Source organism: Lottia gigantea (genome assembly GCF_000327385.1).
Source record: "Lottia gigantea unplaced genomic scaffold LOTGIsca_10, whole genome shotgun sequence".
NCBI classification, from domain to species: Eukaryota; Metazoa; Mollusca; class Gastropoda; family Lottiidae; genus Lottia; species Lottia gigantea.
Genome location: NW_008706747.1, coordinates 4085445 through 4102330, shown reverse-complemented (window position 1 = coordinate 4102330; position 16886 = coordinate 4085445). Strand labels below are relative to the sequence as shown.

General features: G+C 32.9%; 1 protein-coding gene across 1 annotated transcript; it reads right to left on the bottom strand.

Moving 5' to 3' along the window:
* Positions 1-5107: 5107 nt before the first annotated feature.
* On the bottom strand, positions 5108-15194 carry LOTGIDRAFT_109415 (hypothetical protein; the record flags this gene model as incomplete). Its single annotated transcript, XM_009046260.1, has 11 exons — positions 5108-5380; positions 5808-6043; positions 6768-6916; positions 7626-7805; positions 8180-8273; positions 8523-8654; positions 9102-9225; positions 11446-11628; positions 13128-13211; positions 13580-13630; positions 15114-15194. Coding segments are annotated over 11 exons (1587 nt in total), but the record flags the coding sequence as incomplete, so codon positions are not given.
* Between the last annotated feature and the right edge of the window lie 1692 nt (positions 15195-16886).

The following is a 16886-nucleotide window of genomic DNA, read 5'->3' as shown; positions in this document are numbered from 1 at the left end:
TGTTTAGAAGAACAAGTTTTTACGCATTTTTGATAAGGTATAGACAGTTTAAAGGAGAATTCAGAAAGTTGTTTAATAATAGAATCAAAAGACAGTAATTTTGTATTTTTCTATGCAATTTCATTTACAAATAAATTGTTATATTGTTTTTTTTCTTCATTTTTTTGCTATTTTAAATTGTGCCAATGTGTATATTTACATCCTGCTTTTCTAAAGACAGGAAACGGTTTGCAGTGTGCAATGACAGCAGCTATTCTTGAAAGATTTTTAACTGTCGAGTGATTCTGTAGCACAAGGGGTCTCGGTTAATTGTCCCATCTGAACAACTTCTTTTGAAAGCTACCTCATTTAGAGTCATTAGTTTTGTCCCCACACACAGGTAGCTTCAGCTTTCTCAGTCCTGTTTCTCCCATAGATTTCAGACTGATCTTCTGAGCCATGGTTTTACATCATTGAAAGCTTGACCACTTATAAATTTGGCCAGGACAGCAACTGCATACAGGGACTCAGTGAATTGTGTCACTGTTCCGACCCCTCCGATTCCCAATATAAATGACACTATAGGACACATGGCATGAAATTTTCGAGACAATTCTACCCCTGTCACTCTCTTGCCGACCCAGGGGGACAGGAAGCAGTTAGAAATCTCTAGGGGCCAGGGATTAAAAGAAAACTGGATTGAAAAATAACAGTTTAATATCAGTAATGGTGGATGAAACAAAATGGTTGACAATCATAACAGAGATTATAAATTATCATTTCAAAATGGAGGCCAAGCAGACGGACATTTTTACTTAAAGAGGAATGATCTAAGTCTAAACTTTAATAAAATTTTGGTTCTGACTGCAATTGGTGATTAAGCTAACCAAAGAATATCCAAACAGTGAAGAAATGTTCTTGAAGAGATTTGAATCCATAGCGTCAATATACCAAGCAGACGACAATCACAGAATATTTCAGATCATTCCCAGCAAAAAGTACCCTTTTCTTTAATGCATTTTAACTTACTAAGATACATTTTGGCAGATTTAGCCTTAAAAATTGTCATAATATCAGAAATGTAATGGAAAATGATGACAAAAATAAATATTTTGGCAAAAAAACTGAATTTATGAACATTGAATTATTAAAATATAAATTTAAATGAAATTTTTAACAAGCAAAAGATGGATGAAATGAGAAACTCGCTGAAAAATTTTCTCAAAACTTTTGGAATTGTAGAATTTTTCAGCAAGTCTTTTGTTTTAAAGCGTAACTGGAAAATTTGGATTTTGGTTCATTAGAGGTTTGTGTCAAGTCATCTTCAATGTCAAGCTTTTACGAACTTAGTCTCATACCTTGACTACAAGGTATGAGTGATTTGATTGGCATTGGATTGTAGGCCAGCGAATACAGCCAATCAGAACCCTTGACAGAAACTGTGAGCATAATGGCTTCAGACTAGCTGTCCAGGGTTCTGATTGACTGTATTCGCTGGAGTACAATCCAATCAAATCACTGCATTCCATTATACAAGAATAGTGGCTATTGCAGTCGAGGTATAAGTACAAATGGGATACAATAATTATCTATCTCTTGAACATACAAACTTTGTTTCTGCGTCTCGTAAAATACCCATAATGCCCTATACCAGTTACGAAATAAAACACTTCAAGATGAAATATTAGTACAGAAGGATAAAGCACACATTTTAAAATGTCATATCTTAGCGAGCTTGATTACTTTGCTCAAAAAAGTCCAATTTTTGAAAGTCAACTCTTATATCAATCAAACTGTCCTGATGAGGATTGTATATCTGAAACATGTGTCAACAGCATGAGATGAGGCTTTAGTAAATGATATTTTAGTATTTTTTTCAACCTTTTAAATATATATTATGTCTCATGCTTAGGCATTTTGAATTTGGCTTCAAACTTTCAAATTTCAGAAATTTCATTCAGTGGAACTTTTTATATTTTTAACCTTATATTATATTAGAGATATATATTTATTTTTTCACTTAATTTATATTTTTAATTAATATTTTTTAATTAACTTAGCACACTGTATATAAAGCACTCTTATAGCATTCTTAGATTATAATTTATAATTTATTATCAAACAGATTGTACAAGACAAGTTTTTTTTTCATTTTTCTGGATAAAGTATAAATTTTGATGACTTAAAGAGATTTTCTACACTATATGTGTATCTGAGACACTGAGAGAATCAATTTGCTCCATTCCAATTAATAATCTAATATCTGTGGTTCCTGTAATTCAACTTAAACTCATGGTTTTATGACGTCACTATTGCAAAAGCTGCTAATAATATTCAACGGTCATTGCCATAGTGACGTCATAAAATACTGACGTCTGATTGAAAATGGGAATGGTGTAAATTGATGCTATCAGTGTCCAGATACACTTGTTTTTGTAGAATTTAAGGAAAACCGAATGCAAGATTTGACTTGTGATAAATGATACAGATAGCATATAAAGGCTAGACAAGCCCCTAATCCTTATATTTCATAGTTTAGACTTGAAGATAAATTATAATAATAATAATAATAATACTGACTGATAATATAACTGTTATACAAAATTATTGCACAAAAATAAAAAAAATCGTACGCTCGTTTCTATCTTATTATCTCCCTTTATTTTACTTCTAACGCTCCTATTCAACGAGTTTGTTTATATCGCTCTATGGAACAATGGAATCCTACCTACTGTCACATAATGGATTTTAAAACAAACTTGGTGGCAATTGTGTCTATTTCAGCAAGTTCGTTAATGTTGCTCTTAACAATGGAATTTTAAATCGTATATCCATACATATTATCGTAAAAATTGATAATTCAAATAGAGCGAAATTGTGCTCTCTTTGAGCTGGTACTGTTCTAAAATTAAACATGGAATTGTATCTCGTTTTTCCCAACATTATTTCGTAATGATGAACTGATCTATTCTTTTGAATCTTTCAAAAACGCAATGAAGTTGTAAGTCTTACTGTAGAGTAACGCAGTCAGAGATTTCCAGAATTACGATAAATCAGATCCCCAAAATCTACCATTCTAATCTTACTATTTCTTTGGACATGATAAACTTTTATTATCTCACTCGTGAATTTTAATTTTCAAAACTTGTATTTTATTCAAATTTCAAGATTGTCCCAATTTATTCTACTTAGTTTCAAAAAACGAAAAAGAAAAGAAACAAAACTTAACTAAGCCAACGAAACAAAATTAGGAAATTTAAAACCAAAAATTTCGAATCACCAAGCAAGGATCTTGTTTTTCTTAAAATCTTACGATCAAATTTTGATGCATAATTACAAAATTTCATAATTACAAAATTTCATAATTACAAAATTTTTTCGCAAGATTTTTGAAGGAACAAAATTCTGATTCCAAATAAAAAATCGCAGTACAGATGAAAGTCTGTTTTATATTCTTCCACTGGATGGAACAATTTCAAAGACTAAAATTGCAAAAATTGGACAGAAATTCGATCTACCAAAAAAACTTTTAAGGCATTAGCACTTCAAAATGCAGCCATGTTTCGGCGCCAAAAAAAAAAATCAGCTTTCAGTGTAATTAATAACAAGTGAAATTTTTACAATTTTTTGACAATTTTAAAACATTTTTACAGTTTTTGAAAATTTTAACAAGTGCATTTCTTTGTACAATTCATCATCTAATTTCATTACAGCTGATTTCAGCATATTTTTAATTAAATTCAGAAAATAATTCTTCCAATCTCAGACTCAGAATTCTAAATCCATGTCAGGAATTTCATACACTAAAGATTTACTTTGGAGGGTCCACAAAACAATTTTTCCTCAGAATTTGAGGTTTAAATCCATATCGATAGCTAAAATTTTGGAGGATTTACAAAAACAACTTTTCCATGTAGACACTTTCTTGGTTAATTCCATGACAATTTATAAATTTTGAGGTTCCATAATTCAACATTTTCTTCTTTTCCAATTCCAAATGCTTTAAAAACTCTGTTTTAAATTCACGAATAAACAGAGGGGTTTTAAATTTGCTAAGTTCATTTAGAGCCTTTTTACCTCCACTTTGAAGCTTTCCTCTGCTTGAAATAAGCCCGGTTAGCGGAAGCAGAACCCAAATTTCAGAATTATAGGATATCTTTCTCCATTGAATCAAGCTTCTCTGCCAATCTCATGCTTCAAGTGTTCAGAAATTCTTTTAGGGAACCCAATACCATATTTCCAAGTTTCTATTTTGACGAACTTTAGTTCAAGAGCTTTAAAACTTTTCAATTTCTGAGTTTCTAGAAGTTCCAATCACTTTTACGAGCTTATATATTGACGAACTTGAGTTTTCGAGCTTTAAAACTTCCTGATTTTGACATTTCCAAGCTTCTATTTCTATGAACTTTAGTTTCCGAGCTTTATAATGTCTCAAATTTCCACACTTTCAAGTTTTTGAATTGAGTATTATATTGAAAAATCACTTTTGCCAAAGCAACTTTTTTACTGGCAAACGCAATGATTTTATTGGTTAAATTTAAACCAATGAAAACTAGTAATATCTGGAGCGCGAGTGTCCAACGACAACGAAATACATTGCATAGGAGATCTGGAAGCACATGATGAAATTTAAGCACAGCGATTAGCTAAAAATCTTGAATTCATTATAAAAATACGACACAAATTCATTATTTTATCTTGACCAATCCATGTTGAGCAACACGTTTCCACGGTAACAACATCACGTTAACAACGTCTAAAAGTTGTCAAGGAATGATGACTAATACAAAATATTTCCATTTAAAATCCACAGCTTTATGCTGATTGGTTGATTTATCACAGCAGTGTTATCTGCTTTGTCTTGATTGGCTAATCTACCATAAATACTGAGCTGTGATTGGCCGATGATATCACTATCTCTGATTGGCTATTATTATAATCAGACCAGCTGATTGGCCAATATAAGTCATGTGATCACTAGAAACCAATCACATGGCTATAGTTAAGTAGTCTTTGAGCACCTTTATCTTTCCCCAACAGTTTTACAGTTCAGTCGAAAGACATCAAATTAACTGGGGTCTGAAATAAAAAAGGGAGAAAAACGTGAAAAAATTGAATTTTAAAATTCTTAACTCCTTCTAATGAAATTCAAATCTAATTTCTGCTGAAAAAACTTTACAAAAAAACCACCAAAGTTACCTACCCTAGAATTAAATCGTTTCGACGCCTCGCTCAAATTTCTACACCATTGTAAAGCCTGTGATTGGCTGCCAGCTCGTAACTTATAGACATTTCCTCGATTAGGATCAGTGAGTTGGAAGGCGTCTGGGTGTAGAGGGTTATCACCTAATACGACCATCCAACCAACAATCGACGTCATCTTACTTGGATTAGTTTTAAACTGAAAATAAACGGCAAAAAAAAACATGGGATGATATTTTAAGTAATGGGTGTTTATTTTTTTTTTATTTCGAGTCAGACTTAAGATACAGCTTGACAATTTGCCTCCTTACACAGCAATTTCGGTTTGTGATTTTTACGAATTATCTCCCTTTGACCACATTAGGGAGATGGGAGTGTATATCGTTTTTTTCAAATCTAATTGATACTTAGTAACAATAATTCAAATTATTTCTCTACAACTGTGATACCTGTCTTCATTAGCCCACAAGGTGCAGAAAAGTAGGACATAAAACTCATTTTTACAACTGTGGTCTTATTCTTGAAAACTTCACTTTAACCAAGCAAATGATGTCATGTAAAGGTTCCAACCATCTAATCTCTTGTGCTACAGATCACCCTCAAAAGCAAAATATTTTACAACTCACCGCTGTTCTATCGGAGCCCCTGAGTGATTTGGCCGGATAAAATAATAAATTTGTTCCCCATAATGCAACCCAGTATCGTGACCATGACGATACAGTTGGTTTCTTCCCGTCTTTGAGCAAAGTTTTACGACGTAGACATCCTTCGCACGTAAACGCAGCCTGATAAATTTCTCCTGTTGTTTCTTCCGTTCCCCATGGCATCCTGAAACAGGGATAACATTTATTACCGGTCATGTCTGGCTGGAAGTTCAAAATGGTTAACTGAAAGTGAAACTTTCGGCAAAATCATGGTAAATGACTGAAAGCTAGTTTAACACCGTAACTTTCTGAATATTACTGATCCAGTATGACTGCATCTCAAGGAGTTATTAAAAGTCATGCAGTATGCAATGAGGGGAATTTTGCCAGGAGAAGTGACAGTAAGGTCTGAGGTCAATAGGTCATGTTGAATAAATTAACTTACTCGTTTCTGGCCGGCCAGAATGTCTCCTGTTCACTGGACGTTGAATCTAACTGTTCACGTTGTTCTACTGTAAAATACAGAAATATTCTGTTACAACTGATGCATGCTTTGTTGCCCAAAACACCCAAAATTAAAATGTTTATGAAATGAAAGGAAATGGTGTCTTACATCCTACATTTTTGCATTCGATTGAGCTAATTAACATCTGCACCTATGGCAGATATCTAGAATCATGATACACTTCAGACCTGGCTGCAGTATGCAATGAGGGAAATGTTTCCATGGAAGTATCAGACTACCCTTTTTTCAACTGTCAAGAGATCTTCAATGTGCACAGCCTATAGCACAGAGCCTTAATGAATTGTCCATGCCAAACGACAAGACACTTTTCTAACTGACAAAGGATCATTAATCAGTCTGTAGCACACACAATCTCAGTTTATTGTCCTATCTTTTAAAAAAACTTGAAATGTACTTACGTGAAGTAAATTTACTACAAACAGAGCCATCACTAGAGGCACACGGTGATTCCTCTTCTAATACACTATCATCTAAAAGATGTCTGATACCCTGGACATACGGTGCTGTCGTTCTCGACGGAAGACTGTAGCTCTTCTCAACTTGAGGATGAGTACAACTCATAAAACTGTAATCAAAAGATACATAATGAAATGAAGTGACACATAATGAAATGAAATGACACATAATGAAATAAAATGACACATAATGAAATGAAGTGACACATAATGAAATGAAATGACACATAATGAAATGAAATGACACATAATGAAATGAAGTGACACATAATGAAATGAAGTGACACATAATGAAATGAAATGACACATAATGAAATGAAGTGACACATAATGAAATGAAGTGACACATAATGAAATGAAATGACACATAATGAAATGAAATGACACATAATGAAATGAAATGACACATAAGGAAATGAAATGACACATAAGGAAATGAAATGACACATAATGAAATGAAATGACACATAATGAAATGAATTAAAAAATGCACAAAGTGAAATAATAAATTAATGTCTGAAGGGCCATGGAGTATGCAATGAGGGAAATTTTGTCAGAAAAACAGCATTTGCTTCTTATTTTTATATTTCCAACAGCTGAGAGATCTTAAACTTAAACTTAAACGGAACCTCAAACAAGAGCCATTTTTTTTTATTTCCAAACACCTGAATGATCTCTACTACAAATGGAGATCAGCTCCTATAAGGTATATTATCAACAAAGTGAAAACCATCCTGCAACGCTGATATCCCAACACCAAATTCTCAGTACTAACTCCAATATCCCAAAACACAAAAATTCAACTTATAAATAACTTACTTGGCCGTTAAGCTACGAGATTTCCGATGACCAGGGGCGTATCTAGACGAACCACCGACGGAGAGACAACCAGGACGAGGCTCGGTTGCTGGAGAGGGAGGTAGGATATTGATCGTAATGTCTTCTCCAGACGTTGACGGTACACCCTGACTAGTAGCTGGCTCCAGTTTTAACGATAATCTGAAAAAATATGGAAAAATTACGATAAAAATGAAATTAGATGGAGATTAAGGTCTTACGAAGGAATGTGAAAAGAAATGGAGATTAACGAATAATTGCTCTTTTGAAATTTCCAATTGCCAAGGGATCTTTAATGTACAGCGTCTGTAGCACATCCAAAATACTAGACACTTTTTTAATATCAGCCCCTCTGACCTGCATCACTGACAGGAGGAAACCGGGTCGAAAAATCTGAAGGTATTATCTTGACCAATGCCAGGATTGAATCCTGGACCTTCAGGTTAACGAGCACGCGTCTAACTCACTGAGCCACCGTGGATCCCACTAAGAAACTGGGAGTATTCAAATAAGAAAATGTTAAAAGTGTAACTTACTTATAATTATCATCCTCGACAAATTTCTGTAATTCTTCAATATATCGAACAGATTTCAGATAATTCTGTACATGTTCTAATACTGTTAGGTTTTCTACAATTATAATAATATTAAATACAAAATTATTTACAAATTACATAAATCTACAGCAGATAATAAGGGGTATATTTTTCTCTTTAACATTGACAAGAGCTTACACATGTTTCAGATATACAATCCTCATCAGGACAGCTAGTTTTAGAAATATAGGGTAATATTAGCTAAATGACTAGAGTTCAACTCATGTTGCTGAAAAAAGTTTCAGATACACAATCCTCATCAGGATAGCGTCACAGCACTTACCATAATTAGACTGTTGGAAATCGGCAATAACTCTGAGTATATTATTCATCTGTAGTCTTCTAGGTTGACTTTCTAATCCTCCATGATGGGGGTGAGCCACATCGATATAGATCAGATCAGTTAGATAGAGACCTGAAATATAGACAATATATAAATCAGGTGCTGTGGGTTTGAATCCTTCATGATGGGGGTGAGCCACATCAATATAGATCAGATCAATTAGATAGAGACCTGAAATATAGACCATACATATATAAGATGGTAGTAATTGTTAGAAGATTGGGTGCTGTGGGTTTGAATCCTATTTTTTGACAACTGTTTGCTTAGTGAGACCATTCACATTAAGACCAAGGGATGTGATCAAAATAATAAGGGATTATAAAGAGAGATTGAGGACACTGATAGCATCAATTTGGACCATTACAATTTTCAATCAGACGTCTGTGATTCCTGCAATTCCACAAGAAGCGTTTAATGGCCTCACTATCACAAAAGCTGCTAATATCAGCGACTTAATAAAACAGGATGAGACTGGATTTTCAGGTCACAAGGGCAGGTTATCTAGGTGGCAGCACTTACCTAGATAAGGAATACAGGGTAATTTGACGTTGTCCATGTAATCTCGTAATTTCTGCCGATTATTATTCTCTGAGAAGAGATCAGCCATCTTCTCGTAGATAGATTTATCTTTCTTTGATAGCATCTGGAATAAAGACAGTCAAATTATCAATAACAATGGCGCTTAAGTTCATCTTGCCGATTCCACTGATAAAATCATGCTGTTCAACGAGTTTCTGGTTTGTTAAAACATTGCATACCAACTGCATGTTTTTATTTCATTGAATTGTAGGAGAACTGGAAGTTAGATTTTAATTATGAAAAATGTTACAGATGGTTGAAATGAAGCTCTATGAACTAGATAAGTAAATATTTAGACGACTAAACAGATAGCTGAAATTACCTGCTGAAGATGATTATATACTTTTAGTTTTTGAGAAATTTAGCCATGAAGTTTGTATAATGACCATTAATCTTTTAAATCATGCAATTTCGAAAAAGGCATAAAAAAAATCTTTTCAAAAGTACATTTAACAATATTGCATCAGAAAACGTATGAAATGACATCAACATTTATAACCAAGTCACGAAACGAAGTAATACATTTACGTAAATATAACGTAAATTGATGAGATCAATACTGATAATCTAATTCCGTTCATTAATTCGTTTATCAATAACAGAGGTCTACTTTCAATTTATCGTGGCAATACAATACGTGTGGCTTTCTAAAAACCTGACATGAATAACTGATCAGCAATTAGTTAGCTAATCTACCTGGTTAATGGTGTCTTCTAGATAAATCATGTCCTATAGTTTTCAAATCGATGTAAGCACTGGATAACAGAAAATTGACAAGATTGTTATTTCATGATTGGACATGCAAGGCTGATCGAATTAAAACTGGGAAATGGAGTCTAAATAAAATATCAACTCTTAATCTTCAAATTAATTTTAGGACTGCATTAAAAAAAGTATTAAACGGAAAGTCTGCTGTTCAATTTTAGAACGCCATTTACGTTTTGTTTTAAATTCGCACCAATTATCGAGGCTAAAATGAATGATATGTTTAAGACCAAATCAATTTCAGGTCTGGATAGAAGAACAAAGAAGCTTTATCTATTTCATGGTTCAATCATGCACGTTGTAATACAGTTGAAACTGGACAACAGAGGCTATAGACCGATCCAGTTTCGTGGTTTAAATCGATAACCAATCAAAATATCTTATGGGGCTGGATAAAAGAAACTTAATTAACATCGTCACATTCAGGTTGGTGCAATTAAATGACTTAATGATAGAGGCTATGATAGATCACGTTCCTGAGTAGAAAATCGATAAGCAATCAATAGGACTGGAAAAAAGAATCTAGAATATTCACAGGCATGATCGTAAAGACTTTTTGATCTGTAGCAATTCACAAAGAGAGTAAGGCTTGATGATAGAGATTAAATACAGTCCAGTTCATCGGTAAGATGAAACATTCAATTCAAATTAACCATCAACGAGAGATTAACAGCCTGGATAAAAAGATTGACAGCTGAGTTCGTCGTCAAATTTCGCGTATGTTGGATCAATGCATCTTCAGTACTTGATAACTAAAGCTACATCTTGAAGGTCAATATTCAAGTTTAGTACTGGATAACAGAGTCTTCAAAATGTTTAAACTGTTATTTAAGTGCAAAGAAGACTGGATATAAAAACTTCAAAATTTTCGCCACCTTAACTTCAACAGCAAGAATACTTGATAATCAATGCTCCTTAGGTCATACGAATCAATATCTTAGTGCGAGAAGTACTGGATAAAAGAATCTATGATTCCTTGAATCCAATCAATACCTAAATCAATAATCTTCTTAATACTGGTTAATGGAAGCTTAATAGACTAGATTATCAAGTATTTAATCAATTACTTAATCAAACAATGTTATCTAACTAAACACATGTTTCGTTTTCAAAATATTTTACTTCAAGTTCATTGCTTTTATTTGTTTTTTATCATAATATCCATATGATAGGAACAAATTGGTTTTTTTCTTTTTTATCGGACAGAAATGCAATTTCCTATGAATTTTGGATTCTCAGTAGCAATAGCTGTCCCAGTCATTTTATTCAATAATTCAATAGCCATTTTGTTTTACATCAAAATAACCATAAGATAGTTAGTCTTTCGTTCTTGTAGGACAGAATTCCACCTATCAGGGCACAGGCATGTATTCGATTTGCAACTGTCATGGGATCTTTAACGCGCACAGCCTTCAGTACATAGAGCCTCTGTTTATTGTCCCATCCGAATGACTGTTTTTCCTGTCAGTCCCTTCAACTTGCAAATTGCGTCACCATTCTGGACAAAACTTCTACTTACCATCCATGTTTTGGACAGCCTGAAGATGGCAGCACTCTGCAACGCAGATATCACCGCCATGACAGCGTGGAGGTTGTTTAAATCGTGTAATTTCTTGGCTATTTTTATAAAATGGGATAAAACTTCTGCTCTTGTTTTCAGCGTCTGACAATTTAAAATTTCTTTCTGCACCCAAAAATTCACCTGAAAAGGACAAGAAAAGTCTGAGATAAGGACAGATATTTTGAAACTGGCCACTGATCTTGACTGGCAAAAACATCTGAATTCTAACTGTCTCTTCAAAACTATATTTCAAAAATATTTTTCTATTGTAGCAAGTTTTTTTGTTCATATTTCCAAAACAAACTGTATGTAGAAATGTGTTGATTAGCTAGTTAAGATCAAGATCACATGCGACATCATGCCCTTTAGCCCATATATGTGGTTTATCTGTTAAAGTGAAACACGATAGAAATATATAATAGTTTTGAATGTGGTCTAAATCCTAACCGAGATAAAATCTACCTACATAATTAATAAGGCTTCTAATAACAAGTTCTAGAAGTGTTGTGATTTTTTAATATCCAATTTTCAAGAATCCTTAAAAGTGTCTCTGATTGGAGAAACCATACAAATTTCAACATCTTGATAGAATAAAAATAGGCTAATTTTACACAATGCCTGTAAGCAAACATTGCAGTTTTATATCCTACTGTTTTTAGTTTACTGCACTTTTCTCCAAGCAACTGAAGAGTTTTCAAAGTAATAAAACATACTAATATAACATTACGATATCATTCAATTATCAAGAACAAAATTTGTCTTTTCTATCTCCCTGATATTCATTGAAGAGTTGAAAAATAACCTGCTATTTTCAGGACAGTTAGTCAATATTTTCCCATTGTTCTGCTCTGTATCACAGGTTTAAATATAGCCTGTTAGGCTTAGATAACGTTACTTAGTTGACAATCACGACAGATAAAAAGAAATGCCATTTCTATTTCTGTTTTATCAAAGCCATAAAGAGTTTCCAATTCCATATTCTTAAAGATTGACATATTAATCATAGCTTTTCAAAAACTCTAGTTTTTTCATTTTCTATTTCTGTTTTTATCAAAGCCATAAAGAGTTTGCAATTATATAATATTAATGACTGACATATTAATTATAGCTTTTAAAAACTAAATAATACTTTCTGATTCTTGATATATAGTTTAAAGGAATGTCATTTCTATTTGTGTTTATTAAAGGCCATAAGAATGTCAAATTCTATATTCTTGAAAGAGGAATGTATATAATTATTCTTCAGTAACTTAAATTCTTGTTCAACGAAATTACACGTTTTTGCAATTATGACAGATAAAAATAAATGCCATTTGTATTTCTGACTTCTGACAAGGGTTTCAATTCCATTTTCTTTCAGACGGACATATTAATTATCACTTTTTAAAAATTTAGTTTCTAGTTCAAAGAAATAACAACATTTTTTTCACTAATTTGAGCCACTAACTTTTTCAACCTTGCTAAAGAATCAGAACAGAAAATTAAAAGTTTGATATCAAGATACAGCAAATTCATTTCCTTGTTAAACGCCTCACTTTTTTGCATTGCCCAATTATAGTTTTTCCCTGTAATTTTTTTGGACCACCATCTTATTGAAAACTTTCGCTACGGAAGATGTAAAAATTGTAGAATATACTTACATGATTAAACCTACGAGTAAAGGCTACCACGTACGGAGCTCGAATTAATTTAGTCTTGGTTGTCCAGGCACACGATGTTAATTCCTGAAAAATATATATAAAATTTTACATCATAAATAATTTTAAGAAAACTTGCCTAAAGTATTTCACTTATTGTGAATTTCAAATTTCCACATGAAATAAAACGCCCAAGTTTAGACTCGTGCACAGTACAATTTCTGTACAATTTCTTGCAGTGGGCAATGAGGAAAATTTTGCCAGGACAGCATCATTAGCATACTGTGAATGGATCTTTAAGGAGCAGTCTACAGCTGTATTCTCCCATGTCCAAATGTCAATGATGGGAAAACCAGGCTGAAAACTCCAAAAACTTTTCATCTAAGCTAACCCCTGCCTAAGCATTGCCATGACAATACCTGGAGTTTTGGTGCCACTATAAAGAAGTTACTTACATCTGGCTGGATGGCTTGGAATACTGGTAAATCCATTAATGTTATTTGACTCTGAAAAAATGTAAAAAAATTCATTAATGGTAAGAAATAATGTTGGCAGACTTCCCCCTTCTCTCTCTCACCACACAATCAGCCTTTTGGGTACTGATAACTATTTTGAAATCTTTCTGAGGTACAACATGAATTCCACGAGAGAAAGTAAGAAATGTCAGAGAAGGAATGAATTTGAATATTTGATGTCAATTGGTATTTAGAAATCTTTAATGTGTCTGAAGCACTGCATGAATTCCAAGAGAGAAGTAGGGGCAATGAATGAATAAATTAGCAAAGGAATGAATTTGAATTTGTCAGAAACATCGTTAGAATGATGAATGAATGAAAGGATGAATAAACAAAAGAATAAAGTAAGTAGACGACCTTGAAACTTGATGAAGGTCAGACTAACACGATCTCTAGATAGATTATCAGTTTATTACAACATCAGCAAATGTCACGCGACTTAATTGACCTTTATTGATGAGTCAAGTGAATGAAGAGAATTGGATGATTGAAGGAATGCTTGTCATAACTACAAACTTAATCTCAAATATTATCATTCATTCATTCCATCATTCATTCATTCCATCATTCATTCATTCCATCATTCATTCATTCATTCATTCCATCATTCATTCATTCCTTCCATCATTCATACATTCATTCCATCATTCATTCATTCCATCATTCATTCATTCATACAATCATTCATTCATTCATACAATCATTCATTCATTCATTCCATCATTCATTCCATCATTCATTCATTCATTCCATCATTCATTCATTCATTCATTCCATCATTCATTCATTCCTTCCATCATTCATTCAGTTATTCATTCATTCCTTCCATCATACATTCATTCATACATTCATTCATTCATTCATTCCATCATTCATTCATTCCATCATACATTCATTCATACATTCATTCATTCATTCATTCAGTTATTCATTCATCAATCAACAATGATATTTAAAGCCAGAATTTTTTATGTGATAAAGGAAAGATAATTAACTAGGTTGACTGATGATGTTACAAACTTTACATTCTGTTTTTAGAGAGAAAGAAAGAAAACTTGCTATTATCATGAAAAGTAATGAACAAAAGCCATATCTTCTCTTTTTCCTTGTGAAATTGAGACATTGAAATACGAAATGAAATTTCTGCACCATATGGGCTAATAAAAACATCCAACGCCATGCAGTGTGCAATAAAGGTTATTTTGACAGGATAGTGACATTAGCCTACACTTCAACGAGCACAGCCTGTAGCACACAGGGCCTTGTTTTTTTTGTCATCTGCAGGGTACAAGACTCTTTTCCAGGTCAGCCTCTCTTAGCTGCATCATTGACACGGGCAGAACTCTTTGAAAAATCCAAAGGTATTATCTCAACCTATGTCAGGATTGAACCCTGGACCTTCAGTTTAGCGAGCAAGTGTCTTATTCACTTAGCCAATGCAGCTCCATGAGAAAATTAAAGATTTGAAACTTACAGCAAAATCATCAGGAGAGACTCTGAGTACATCAAAAACAACAGCATCGTAACTTTTCATTCGGGGTAGACTGGAACGCTTTTCTAGAGATTCTTCACTACCATGGCTAACTCCCTGAAATTACAATAATTCTACATTAGTTATCAGTTTGCCTGGAGTTATTTCAAACTTGCTGACAGATGTTCATTTGCAACAGCCAGTAAAACAAGATAAAACAGCAAATAACAGTGATTTTGAGTGATGTTTTTGATTTGTTATATATGTGAATAATATTTTTCTATGGTAGAAAGTTAGATCATTATCTTGTTTTCTGATATTGGTTTCCATGTTTACATTTAGCAGATGTCAATTAGCTATAGCCAGAAAAACACACTAAATCACTTAAAATACATGATAAATCAGTGAGTTTGAGTGATGTGTTTGTACTTGTGACTGATACGGTAGGAAGTTGTTTGTATTCAGCAGATGTCAGTTAGCTATAGCCATAAAAATAATTAGGTACCAGACAGTCTAAAGCATGGTTTGATTTCAACTAATTGCCATTTTGAATTCATTTCATTTCAAAAATCAACAAAATGACTTGTCATTCACTCTGTGATAGAAAAGACATATATATAGAAAATGAGTGTAAAATTCATAGTTTGAGATATTTTTGAAAGAATTTTTAACTATTTACTTTTTTTCAAGACTCAAATCAACTCCCCAAAATGGCACATCCGTACCTTAAAGTACATTTGATTTTTTGTAATCAGAATCTTGAGAGGAGTTAGTACAAGCAATCATGTAATATTTCTATCAAAAGATTGTAATCTTTATTTAACATGTCATACTCAAAACTAATTTACCGTTTATAAAAAATTTCAATTCTCTAATACGCGAGTAAACATTTATCAGACGTCCTACAAATTGAATAATGTAGGCTTTAAGATTAGAGAGTGAAATGGCAAACATTTGATGAGTAGTTTGAAACATGTTGACTCTTTTATTGCACGGAACTAGAAACAATGAAAGTTTTTAACGAGCTCTGCTATATATCTACATTTAAAGCGTTAGTAAGTTCAAATTAAAAATATTGAAAACATCATATACCCTGACCCTGAACATATAAATTGTTCTATTCATATCCACAGTAAATTCCGAATTTCCCTCATTGCACACTCCATAACGTGCCTATCTTCATGTTCAGAACATAATTGTAGTAGTAAAATCAAATTTCATTTTATTTTTAATTCAACCACTTCAGTTAGGATCTAACTACAGCCCTTTAACATTCGTCCCAATAACCTTTTGACCTAACCTTATGATCTCTGCTTTATATAGTCCATTATAAATGAATTCAAAAGGATGTAAAACTGCAAGAAATGACTTCAATAAGATTTCCACACCCCGATATCACTGCCTACGTTTGTTTTTATCAAATTTGACCAGGTTTAGATGACATTAATGGCCTCCTACGACAATTTTAACGCGTCAACAGAAATTGAAATGGAAGTTTAACACGTACACATTTGAATTCAACTCTTTAAAGTGGAGGTCTGCACCAATTTACAGAGTATATTTTGCAATATTTATATTATAGTTGTCAAGAAGAGATTGACTTGAAGATAGACAATCAACATTATATGAGTAGTTCCCTTTAATGCCTGTACAGTGCCCAACACAATACAAAACTCATATATTTTGAACACTGGGAGAAAGGATTAACTCACAATTCCTGTGTGAAATGAAATGAAATGAAATGAATGGAGTCTTACGTTCTACTTTTCTGCACCA